At 32.1% G+C, this 13,664-nt stretch overlaps 1 protein-coding gene across 1 annotated transcript; it reads left to right on the top strand.

The window, feature by feature from the left end:
* The first annotated feature begins 318 nt into the window (after nucleotides 1-318).
* Nucleotides 319-12,692, top strand: LOC127856305 (thyrotropin-releasing hormone receptor-like). The gene is made up of 4 exons (XM_052392425.1): nucleotides 319-715; nucleotides 2,749-2,871; nucleotides 10,775-10,939; nucleotides 11,144-12,692. Exons 1-4 carry the CDS (start codon nucleotides 544-546, stop codon nucleotides 11,662-11,664), a joined length of 981 nt encoding a protein of 326 aa, XP_052248385.1. The 5' UTR covers nucleotides 319-543; the 3' UTR covers nucleotides 11,665-12,692.
* The last annotated feature ends 972 nt before the right edge of the window (nucleotides 12,693-13,664 follow it).

Below are 13,664 nucleotides of genomic sequence, written 5' to 3'. Positions count from 1 at the left end.
TTTAGAGACTTTAATTAGGAACAAAAACCCATATGTCCGAAATAAAGAGTCGCGATAAAGCAATTTTTTTGCCAAAAAAGAGGATGTCCGAAAACTAAGAGTAATTACGGTATATACATCCAAATTAACATAGAGTGTATCGGATTAGGATGAAATGACCGGATTCTACACACAATCGAATTGGCAACTAATACAGTTCATAAACAGAGCATTCTACTACGGTTTCTTGTATACGAATGTTTTACACTGAATCATATTATTGGCAAAAGTACAGTGGACGCGCATTCTGACCTCGGCACACACACTAAGTTAGTTTGATTTAGTATTTTATATTGGAACTACTGTACATCGAACAGCATATATATAAATAATATTTTTAAGAATACAATATCTTGTGGACAGATACTTTGGATTTACTTTGAAACGATACGGGGTTCTGACATGAACGGAATGCTTTGATGTGTTGATTTATAAAAAGGGACTACGAGTATTAAACAGTGCTTGTTTCATTGAGAGAGACATTGCTATTAAATTATTTAAAAAATGGAAGTTTCAAGCAATTATTCTTCAATCAGTAATGGTACAGTCAATAATCAATCAAGTTCGTATAATTGGCTGCCGACGTACCAGCCGATACTGTATGCAACTTTATTGTCTCCAATTATAGTTTTTGGAATTGTGGGAAATGTGTTATCTATTTTGGTATGGAATAAAGGTAAGTGGTTTCTCCTTCCAAATACGTGAAAAAGTAATTAAACATCTGCTTTTATACGTCATTTAAACAAGTAAATATTGTCTTTCAAGTGCAAAATTTAATTATTAAAGTTCACAGAATAGGTTAAACGGTGCTTAGTGGGCTAGTAGCAAAAGTAAAATTCACATGAAAAGTGGGTGGTCCTTAAAGCATAATCAATGCCTGAATCGTACATTCAATGATGCAAACCGATAAAAACAGCATGTGGTTTTCCAAAGAAACAAAATGATGTAGACACTGTGAGGAAAAATTGTTGCGTGTATATACTTTACATACCAAACCGTAGCTTTTACGACAACTTATCTTCCTTCAAATCAATGTTGATATGATGGAGCATCAATGCGTACACATACGCCCTCATCAGTATAACCCAAATACATGTTACACCTTTGTAAAAAATCCTGTTAGCAAAAAATCTTAGGCGAACGCGTGCCATTGAACTTTCGGTCGCAGTTTATGTCAGTATTTGTACTGAACGATAACGCGTAAGCCATTTTGACGTTAAAATGGAGCTGGTCATGATGAGCTGTAAATGCTTAAGGTAGCGCACCCCTAATGGGCACATATCCTAATAAAATTTAATTAATTATTTTCCTAATCAGCATCATTTCACTAAACTACATGCAAATTTGTAGGTAGGCTTTCCATGCTTTAAAAAAATATACAGATTTTTTCAAAACCACCCTCACGCTCGGCTTTTGTCCAGTTTATTTTCACCCCTGGGGTATATAAAAGTTCCATAATTCATTCAAATTTCCAAATATGGGCATGCAGTTGGTGTGTACAGATGCAATAAAGGTGTTTAACATTTAAACAAGATAAAAATTAAGTTTTCTTTTACAGACATTTATTTTTTACAAATTTTTATATATGGAATAGCGCCATGAAATGTAAGTGATTTCAGCCAAGTATAAATTGGGTCGGTTAAAAACAAAGTGTCATAAAATTCAAAATAGTATCATTTAAGTTATATTTTAAACTAATTTTTTATAGAAACACTATATACAGCAAAAATACCAAGAAATAGACAGATTTACCGTTTACTTTTTGAAATAAAAATAAAAATGCAACATGCATCATTCGTATTTTCAGCAGTAAATTACCCAAGGTAGCCATTACGTTGTTTTAATTTTAAAAATTGACGGATGTGCATACAATTTTCAACATATTTAACAATAAACATAGCTTATATGCTATATTAAATCAAATTACGTTAGAAAAGAAATAAAACGCGTCGCAAAAATTATGCAATGTCGGCAGGATTCGAACCTGCGCGGCAAGATCCCAAAAGATTTGTAGTCATTCGCCTTAACCACTCGGCCCCGACAACTTCACATCACAACAGGCTTTTATTTGATATCCATAAGTAAACAGGTAAAACGGCTCGACAATCTTTGAAGAAATCGCGAACTCGTATTTTCAGATGATAATTGGATCAAAGTCAATATTTATAGTGAAAATAATGTATTCTAAATGAATTAGGTAAACACATATCAAAATTCGAAGTTTGAAAAAAGTAAAATGCATCTCTCGGAAATAACCGATCATTGAAGATCGGCAATGATCGTAAAATAAATCGCGGGAAATCATTAGAGGTGCGCTACCTTAAGTGAAATAAATAAATCAGTTCTGTTTTATTCAAGTAGCGCATCACATCAGCACATATGCATGACATTGGGTTTAGCTCTAACGATAACTCAACTGTGCATATCTATGAAACGTTCCTCTGCTGTAGTATTTGACCCATTCTTGTATTTCTATTCTGCTTATGTAAATACATATATAAGAATTTAACGTGTGCTAAACGTTATTTGCATTCTGTTTTATATTAGGCAATTAAACTAATCATTGCCATCTATGTTTATTAATCAAATACGACTCTTATATGTATTCTACGAAAATAGTTACAAAAATTCTTTGGTAATTCTATTTCTATCTACACATTTTAGCTCTTGCAAAAGAACATAATATATGCTCTTACATTTTAAATATAGGAAAGCGACGTATGAAGACCACTTCGCGATACATGTCGGCTCTGGCTGTGGCTGACATTCTAGTTTTATCGTTAGCGGCCAGTGAAACATGGTTGTGGAATGTGCTTGAAATTAGACTTCGAGGTAATATGCGTTTGTACATTATAATACATGTAGTTTCGTTTTGTATATGAAGTCATTTAAAACTAAGCATTATAATTATGAGATACATATTTTGTTTACTGTATCATCTTTCTGAAACAAACTTTTCATTTACAAAAGACAAAACCCTATGTTATACATGTATACATGTAATGTTTCCCAGTCAACTTTACCTAGCCGGTATTTTGCTATTGTACATTATAATTGTTTAGTTGTGTATGTCAAGTCATTTTAAACTAAGTATGATAAGTATGAGCGATCTATTTTGTTTAATGCATCATGTGTCTGAAACATGTTTGTTCTATTTACATAAGACGAAACCCCATGCTATATACATGCCCTTTTTCCCAGTCATACAATCGTTTTGGGCGTTTGAGTTAAGGACAACTCAGGCTTTTAAACGTATTTTAACATAAAACAGGACTATGCAAAATAACCACAGCGGTATGTTGAACCTGATCTGTTCTAGTTCTTAACTTAGCAATATGCCCGGTCTATATCTACAGCTTACTTAAATATGCGCCCAAGAAATCAGTACTTGGGGAAAACACGTTCATAAATATACCCACATAGGACAAGGCATAGCGACAGTCTTAGGATTTTAGATGGGTGATAAGTTGGTTCCTTTTTCCTAGTTCCTTATTCCTTATTCGAATAGGGAATAAGGAACTGTTCCTTATTCCTTATTCACGCGTAACATATTTGTTATAGGGTTAAAAAGAACAATAATGCAAACATTTCTAAAGTAAATCAAAACAAAATAACTCGAATACATTTAATTTATGTATTACGTTACATATTTATGTTTCTTCTTCGCGCTTGCATAGGATTGCTTGTTTAAACCGAACCGATATTTTCTAATTCGAATACTAATTTCAAATCAACATAACCTTAAGCATATAATATTATTTCACATGTATGTGATAAAAAATCAATCTTGTACATTTTAACATGTTTGTTTTTATTTATAATCCAGTTCCTTTTTCGAGGCTGAGTACGAAAAAAGGAACCAGTTCCTTATTCCTTATTCAAGCCGAATAAGGAACTGTCATTGTCTTACTTTAACATCAATGAAATTGATCCAAAATAAACCACATATAAATGAACATATTATTTATATAATGGTTGTTTATGTAAAATTCTTATTGCAATACATTTCTACTAAGTTTTAAGTGATGATTATCCAGTTCCTTATTCAGTGTGAATAATGAATAAGGAACTGGTTCCTAATTCCTTATTCAAATCGAATAAGGAACTGGAATTTTCTATCTATAGATAATAAGTCAAAATGAACCAACGGGACGTATAATTCAAAGAAAACCATTGTAAATGTATGTCGGGTGTAACAAATACTAATTGCAGTACATTCCTCCTTTGTTTTATTTAATAATCACATAGTTCCTTATTCGATTTGAATAAGGAATAAGCAACCAGTCCCCTATTCCTTTTTCAATCCGAATAAGGAACTAGGTTATGATAAAATGAAACATAGAAGAGATGTACTGCAATTAATGTTTTTGATACCCAACCTAAATTTACAATGATTTTCATTGAAATTGGTATCTTTGGTTCATTTTAATAGTTTGTTTAGTATGAAAAAGCCAGTTCCTTATTCGATTTGAATAAGGAATAAGGAACCAGTTCCATATTCCTTTTTCGCACTGAATAAGGAACTGTGTTATTATGAAATGATACTAGGTAGAAACATATTGCATTAAATATTTGTTACTTCGAACCTACATAAACCATGATTTTCATCGACATATAATATAATTTGGTTAATTTCAATTTATGTTTGAGTCAGGAAATACTGTTTCCCTATTATCGTCTTTATAATACTTGTTTTCAGCGTGTATCGTCAAATAGAATATAAAAGAAATCTGACAGATTTCGCCCATATAACATATTCAAGCTTAAATAACACACACACCATCTAAAATATAACATATCCGAAAAATTTCGTCCGAAATACAGGCTTCCGAATAAGGAACTATCTTTACGCCTAATTCCTTTTTCAGAGGCCATAATTTCGGATACCTTAATACGGATCATTTTATAATAGCATAGCTTTATATTCGTTATTATTGGCGATTTTTTTGTAAGATTGGAAACTTATTTCTCTGGTACAGTTCTTGAAGTCTTATCTGACCCTCAAATTTGGTCAAGACTATACAATAGCTGAAAACTAAACATGTTAAGATATCTTGTTGCGTTTACATACGAAAACTGTAACGAAAGGATATGATTAAGAATGCAGAATGATTTCAACACGTCTCCATAAAAGAAAGACTGCACCGGAAGCAGCGACCCAAGTGCCTCTATAAGACTGAAAAGTTTCATCGAAATGCCTCAATGTTTTATTTTATAATTGAAACGAAAAGGCGCGCATCCTAGCTGTAAAAGTGTGGGTTTTCTTCTGATATATTATTAGTGCGAATACGCGTTTTCTCGCTAATGCAGACCGACAGTACATTCGGCGACTTTCAACCTCGGCACAAGACGAATGCCAATGTTCCTGACAGAGTTGTCATCAGTGCGACGTCACATATGTCACAATAAAGCGAGATTGAACCGGAAGCAGCGGCCACGGTGCCTCTATTAGACTGGAAAGTTTCATCGAAATTGCTCTGTATTTCGTTGTTGCTGTTTTCTTTAAATTAAACACCAAAACTAACATAGCTGTAATTGAGTGGTTTTATTTCAATAGAAATTATATTTTCGAAAGCGCGTTACCTCGCTCTATGATGCCTACGTTACATCCGGCCACCTTCAACATTTGCGCGCGATAAAAAGTCGCGAGAACCGACAAAATGGCACTGTTCTAGGTGGTTACAAGTGATATCTTTAGATATTGCAACTGGTTACGCTTTCCTCATTCAGTTGCAAAACGGCACTAGGTTATCATTACACAAGAATACTAAAAAGAAATGTACTTAAATAAATATAAAAAAATTATTCCCAACCTACAAATACAGTGATTTTCCTTGATTTATGCGTCTCTAAATTCATATTATCTTATTTGTTTAGTAAGAAAATACCAGTTGCTTATTCGATTTGAATAAGGAATAAGGAACCAGTTCCTTATTCCTTATTCAAATCGAATAAGTAGCTATGTTATAATTAAATTCAACAAAGTAGAAATGCACTACAATTGATAATTTTATACCCGTCCAAGATATTCAATAATTTTTCTTTGAGTTATTTATCTCGTTTGTTCATTTTGATTTATTATTTATAGAAAGAACATTCCAGTTCCTTATTCAATTTGAATAAGGAATAATGAACCAGTTCCTTATTCCATTTACAATCCGAATAAGGAACAAGGTTATCATTAAATTAAACATAGTAGAGATGTACTGCAATTAATGTTTTTAATACCCAACCTCAATTTACAATGATTTTCATTTATTTATGGGTCTCTTTAATTTGGTGCATTTTAATAGACTGTTTATTTTAGCTAGTTTCTTATTCGATTATAACCAGTTTCTTATTCCTTATTCGCACTGTATAAGGAACTGTGTTATTATTAAATAATACTAGGTAGAGATATACTGCAATAAATATTTTTAACTTCGAACCTATATAAACCATGATTTTCATCGACATTTTATATAATTTGGTTAATTTTAATTTATGTTTGAGAAAGGCAATACCATTTTCCTAATTATCCGCATTATAATACTTGTTTTCAGCGTGTATAGTGACATAGAATATGTAAAGAAATGTGTCTGAATACGTCCACATTACATGATCATGCTTAATTCTAACACGGCATGTGACTTGTTTTCTATAGACAGAGAAGGAAATCAGGCGTGGGTTATTCTGCAATAACTTATGGGCGGAGCTTAATGTTTCGAAAATAGTTCCGAATAAATAAAGAAAATATTGCAGTTAAATACACGTGCTAAATCCCGCTCTAAAAGAAATGTAATAAATGTAGCATGTATATAAGTGTAATGAAACAACTAATTGTATATTTGGTGATTATTGGCATAACCACGCCTACAAAGAATGTTATTTGTTAGGAAACGTAATTCAGAAAACATTTATAGCATGTCAGCTTTTCAGTAGCATCAATAAACATGACGTCATTAAGTTTCTTCGATTGTTGTTTTCAATGAAAGTGATGTCATTTGCAAAATATTTGTAAATGAAAACGACGTCATATGTTTGTACAATTCAATGACGTCACTAAATAGTGAACTTTGTACTAAGAAGGGCGGAGTATTGAAAAATATAGTTCACGTCCTAAAACTTGAACCAAATCAATTAGAATCGTGTTAGAATCGAAATAATATTTTTCTATGATGGTTTGTTGTCGAATAACCCACAGTAAGTTGTATAGATGCGTGTTATCAAATCACTCGTGCTTCGCACTCGTGATTTAATTCCTACGCATCTATACTCCTTACTGTGGGTTATTCGACAACAAACCATGATAGAAAAATATTATTTCTTAAATAACCCACAATACATCTTAAATATAACATATCCGAAAGTGATTTTCCGAAATACAGGCTTCCGAATAAGGAACTTACTTTACGCTAGTTCCTTATTCAGTGGCCATAATTTTTGGTATTTAAATTCGGATCATTCTAGAAAAGCATAGCTATATATTCGATAGTATTGGCTATTTTTAATGTAAGATTTTTTATTTTATATGTCTGATACAGTTCTTGAAGATTTTTTCTGACCCTAACTTCTAGAGAAGACTGTCCGATAGCTGAATACTAGTCATCATTTAGCTATCCCATTCCGTTGTTATACCTAAACAGTTACAATAGGGGATATGATTAAGGATGCAAAGCGATTTCAATGCGTCAACCAGTTCCTTATTCCTTTTTCAATACAAATAAGGAACTATGTGATCATTATATGAATCTTATTAGAGATGTACTGCAAATAATGTTTTTATACCCAACCTACATTAAAATAAAATGATTTTCATTCATTTCTTGGTCTCTTTGGTTCATATTTATAATTGGTTTAGTTTGAAAATGCCAGTTCCTAATTCCTTATTTAAACCGAATAAAGAACTATGTTATTATTAAATAAAAGTAAAAATGTACTGTAATTAATATTTGTTAAACCCGACATACATTTACAATAATTTTGATTGAGTTATTCGTCTCGTTGGTTCTTTTTGACTTATAATTTATAGAAAGAAAATTCCAGTTCCTTATTCGATTTTAATAAGGAATAAGATACCAGTTCCTTATTTCTTATTCACACTGGAACCGGATAATCATCACTTTAAACTAAGTAGAAATGTATTGCAATTAGAATTTAACATATACAACCAATATATACATAATAAGTTCATACAAATGTGGTTAATTTTGGATCAATTTCATTGATGTTTGAGTAAGAAAATACCAGTTCCGCATTCGGCTTGAATAAGGAATAAGGAACTGGTTTCTTTTTCCGTATTCAGCCTCGAATAAGGAACTGTATTATTAATAAAAACAAAACATGTTTAAATGTACTAGATTGATTTTTTTTATTATCACATAAATTTAAAATAATAGTACCTGCTTTAGGTTTTGTTGATTTGAAATTAGTATTCGAATTAGAAAATATCGGTTCGGTTTAAACAAGAAATCCTATGCAAGCGCGAAGAAGAAACATGAATATGTAACGTAATACATAAAGTAAATGTATTAGAGTTATTTAGTTTTGATTTACTTCCGAAATGTTTGCATTATTGTTCTTTAAAACCCTATACCAAATATGTAACGCGTGAATAAGGAATAAGGAACAGTTCCTTATTCCTTATTCGAAAAAGGAATAAGGAACTAGGAAAAAGAAACCAACTTATGGATTTTATATCGATTAATGTTTTAAATGACTTTTACCAAGCTCTCGCACGAACGAGTTAATGATAACAGTATTTAAACCCAAAGTTTGACCTCTCTTTTTGGCATTTGGTTATTTGCCATAAATAAAGGACCACGTAGTCTTATTATGGTTTTCTCTCTAACTTGTGCAGCTAAAGTTTCACTGAATGTGAGCTTCTACTGGTGATATTTGCCATAAATAAAGAACACGTAGTCTTATTATGGTTTTATCTCTAACTTGTGCAGATAAAGTTTCACTTACTGTGAGCTTCTACTGGTGATATTTGCCATAAATAAAGGACCACGTAGTCTTATTATGCTTTTCTCTCTAACTTGTGCAGCTAAAGTTTCACTGAATGTGAGCTTCTACTGGTGATATTTGCCATAAATAAAGACCACGTAGTCTTATTATGGATTACTCTCTTACTTGTTCAGATAAAGTTTCACTGAATGTGAGCTTCTACTGGTGATATTTGCCATAAATAAAGGACCACGTAGTCTTACTATGGTTTTCTGTCTAACTTGTGCAGCTAAAAATTCACTTACTGTGAGCTTCTACTGGTGATATTTGCCATAAGTAAAGGACCACGTAGTCTTATTATGGTTTTCTCTCTAACTTGTGCAGATAAAGTTTCACTGAATGTGAGCTTCTACTGGATATATTTGCCATAAATAAAGGACGACATAGTCTTATTATGGTTTTTTCTCTCTAACTTTTGCAGATAAAGTTTCACTGAATGTGAGCTTCTACTGGTAAAATTTGCCATAAATAAAGGACCACGTTGTCTTATTATGGTTTTCTCTCAACCTGGTGCAGATAAAGTTTCACTGAATGTGAGCTTCTACAGGTAATATTTGCCATAAATAAAGGACCACGTAGTCTTATTATGGTTTTCTCTCTAACTTGTGCAGATAAAGTTTCATTTAATGTGAGCTTCTACTGGTAATATTTAACATAAATAAAGGACCACGTAGTCTTATTATGGTTTTCTCTCTAACTTGTGCAGCTGAAGTTTCACTGAATGTGAGCTTCTACTTTTGCAGCTAAAGTTTCACTGAATGTGAGCTTCTACTGTTGCAATATTAAAGGTATAGAGAGAAAACGTGGGTCAAACTATAGATGAGATATCATACGTAATAAAAAACCTACATATGTTGTGCATTACTTCAGTGCCAATCATCTTCAGCGTCGAACACCGAAATGAATTCAATTTTATCTAAAATAATAACCCAAAAGCGGATTACAATGTTCCTTTGACAATACACTCCTTCGTATTCTTTCACCGCAATTGTCATAATAATAAGTATCATAATACTAATTGTCATCATCGGTATAGCAAACGATTGATGATGATGATGATGATGATGATGATGATGATGAGGAGGAGGAGGAGGAGGAGGAGGAGGAGGAGGAGGAGAAGGAGGATGAGGACATCATACAAACTACGCCACGGTGACCAGGGCAAAAAAAGCGAATACTTGGCCTGTTTGATAGCGCATATACATTAACATGAAACGCAAAAAAGAAAACATATTTCGTTAAACATTTAAACAAGTATACATATTTAATCTAAACCATTATTATGGAGATGCAGTCGAAAACGCTGTGTTATTTGTCGCGTTAGCGAATTACCTTGATACATATGTGAATCGAGTCTGGAGGTTCATGGACATAATTGAACATTAGAAACGTTGCGCGAATGTCAAAATCTAAATGGAAACAAAAATGTTTAATTCTGGGCCTGTCCTAAACACTTGCATGGCTGCATTGTGACTGTGATTTAATCATTTAAAGCGTCTAAGGAACATGATGATTTACACATAGCAGCATATTAAGCTCTGTATGTCACTGTCTTAGAACAACGTACGTTCATGCTGGAAGATCGCACTTTCATGTCAGTGATAATTAATAATTATAATCGTAAATATGTTCTGATCCGGAATAACATCAGAGTGATTTGCGCATTACCGGTAATTTTCGTTTCGTTACTAGTGTTGTTTTAAAACATTATAACACCAATATTAACCTTATATGACTGATTTTATAGATTATTCCCTTGCGCTGTGTGGTGCTTTGTCGTACTGTCAATGTGTACCGAGAGTGATCTCGGCATGGATATTGGTCGTCGCAGCAGTCGAGCGAGCAATGGGGGTGTTGATGCCACATCGCGCCAGATTAACATGTCGTCCGAACATAGCCGTTATAATAATCGGTATTTGAATTATAATGTCAAAATAAAACAAACATTCTCAAATACATTACTTTATAAACAACTTAAACCAGTATGTATTGCTTGCAAAGAGTAAACATAATTATACTTGAAATTAACTAGTTCAATTATTATCATTTATTCGAATTAAGTTTGAAATAATAAATTACGATAAATTTATTCAATAGAAGTTTCTTTTTGTTGCAGGTCTCGTTTGTGGGCTCCTCTCATGTGCATATTTTCCATTTTACATCGATATAAATATATACCATTATAACGGAACAGGAGGAACAGAATACACATTGTGTCGTTATCAACATACTTTCTCAGATATTAGCATATTTGATTTGTGCATGTTTTTTGTTGGCCCGTTCAGCATTATAATTATATGTAATGTTTTGATTCTTATCAATATCATTAAAAGAAAGCAAGCAATTAAAGATTTTGGAAGTCAAACAACAGGTAATAGAGGAAATCAACACATGCTTAAAACTGTAACATTGCGAGTAATTATATTGAGCCTCACGTACTGCTTGTGCATAGCTCCCGGTCAAATATATTGGGTTGTTAATAATACTTTAGACAGTTCGTTTTCGGTTGTTTTGTATGATGTTTTCAATATTCTTATGTATTTGAACAACGGGGTGAATTTTATTCTATACTGTATGCTAGGATCAGGATTTAGGAAGGACTTAGTAGAAATGTTTAAATGCAGACGTGGAACCTAAAATAATTGATAAGCTCTTTCCTCCATTAATTGACTGATACACGAAGACAACACGGCGTATCGCATCAGTATTTGTATAGAAAGACCGGAGTTAACGTTTATGTTAAGGCACATGCATTCGCGTGGTTCACTAAGGTAAATTTGTCATAAATCGATGAAAATTTAATTGAATTTCGAATTATAAATTTATTTATTTTTTATTCCTTTTGGATGCAATATTTTTAGACGCAAATGTAAATTACAAATGTATGTTAATGAAGTCTCAAACCAATAAAATGTGTGTGTCCTATGATTTATTTTTGGTTTTGGCTTATTAAAAAAAAGTAAACAAGATGCATTTTTGCTTAATTAAGCTATGAACATTAAGGGTTCGGACTTCAGAGGAAGACTGATTTGGGCAATATTGTTGATTTAGTGTAATATATAATTTTTTCATGGATGTTTATATAAAAGAAATTTTAACGATAATCATGCGATTGATATATACATTGCTCAGACTGTCAATGAGTGTCGGATCAGTTCGAGTATTTTGACGTCATTTTATTTATACAACGTCAAACGATCACAAAAAAGTCTCTCACAACAAATGCGTGACAATGGAGCTAATATTCTTGCATCATTGTCGCTTTATTTTTGTTTTTATTTGATTTATTTCTATTGTTAAACATGTCAAATGTTATACTAAAAACGAAGTTATTTACTTTTTCTTAAGATAGATAAAAAAAACTAGTCCCACAGAACATGGCACAAATCCATAGTGAAATGATCAAATATTAAACTTTATAATGTCATTCGAGCTTGAGTGAAATGATATAGCCATCATTCGATGTGATTCTGAACTCATTCAAGACTTAACATGAAAAACTGATTTGCATATATTATTTATCATTTTTCGATCTTCTTCGATAGCAACGTTGTTGTTAAATAAATGGTGATCACACGCACAAATGCAAACTTGAATATGATATTGGAGTGTACTTTAATAAACACTATTTGTGTAACGTTGTGAACCTTTAATTTAATATATAATCTTAGCTGTTTTTACTAATTGTTATACTATTATACTTATATATATATATATAATAATTGTATCGTTCTTACATACTTTTTTCACATGTATTGCTATATGATTTCATTTTTCATTGTCTGAAGAAAAATAACTAACAACTATAAATAATCGACAATGTCATTTCATGAAGCCAATTGATTAATACTTAATTAAAACTAATATATTGTTTTATTCTAAAGTTGGTTTTATAATACACTGCTTGTTGTTGAACGAATTTAAAATTTAGTCTAAAGATTCCAGCAATTATGAAAAATTGAACTTGTTGTTTTTGAAATGTTATATGAATTTATAAATAGATTTCTTGAAAAGATACCAATCTGAAAGTTCTCTAAATAAACTCTACCATACTTTACGCGTCTATTGTATTCGCATGAATAAAAGTTTTATACATATAAATAATGACTGTTTATGGCTCGTTTTGTTTGTTATTAACTTTACTATCATTCAATAAAAAATATTCTGATCAAATTATGTTCCCGATCCAGATTTTACACAAAATGGCTCTTTCGTTTGTTTGTTAGCTTATTGGGATGTTTCACAGTATTTTTGTCACATCAAGGCAGTCAGTTAAGCAGCTCACATTTTCCCCGAGGAAGCATGTTTACCAGTTAACATACTTATGCAGAAATTGCCCACCTCCCTACTTGAATAAGGGTTAAATGGAGAAGGGATTTCGTGAATGATCCACACACAGTTTATGAAAGGAAGGAAATCAAACCTGCGATCCTCGGATTTGTAGTACAGTGCTCTACCAACTGAACTAACCCGCCCATCGACTTACACACTATAAATAACGCAAGTAGATTGATCATTATATATATATAATATATTCAATTCACTACGCATGCATATTCCTGTTTTTACCACGTGACGATGATGATCAATCTACTGGCGTTAACTGGTAGTTACCTGGTACCGGTACCCAGTAAAAT

The sequence above is a fragment of the Dreissena polymorpha genome, chromosome 13, assembly GCF_020536995.1.
Source record: "Dreissena polymorpha isolate Duluth1 chromosome 13, UMN_Dpol_1.0, whole genome shotgun sequence".
Lineage (NCBI taxonomy): Eukaryota > Metazoa > Mollusca > Bivalvia > Myida > Dreissenidae > Dreissena > Dreissena polymorpha.
The sequence above is the reverse complement of the archived record's forward strand: the minus strand, read 5'-3'. Positions and strand labels throughout refer to the sequence as shown.

Excerpts from the sequence above, each read along its gene's own strand:
- LOC127856305 (XM_052392425.1), top strand. The coding sequence starts at position 544 with ATGGAAGTTTCAAGCAATTATTCTTCAATCAGTAATGGTACAGTCAAT. Across the intron at positions 716-2,748 it reads TATTTTGGTATGGAATAAAG|GAAAGCGACGTATGAAGACC; the intron begins GTAAGTGGTTTC and ends TTTTAAATATAG. Across the intron at positions 10,940-11,143 it reads CATAGCCGTTATAATAATCG|GTCTCGTTTGTGGGCTCCTC; the intron begins GTATTTGAATTA and ends TTTTTGTTGCAG.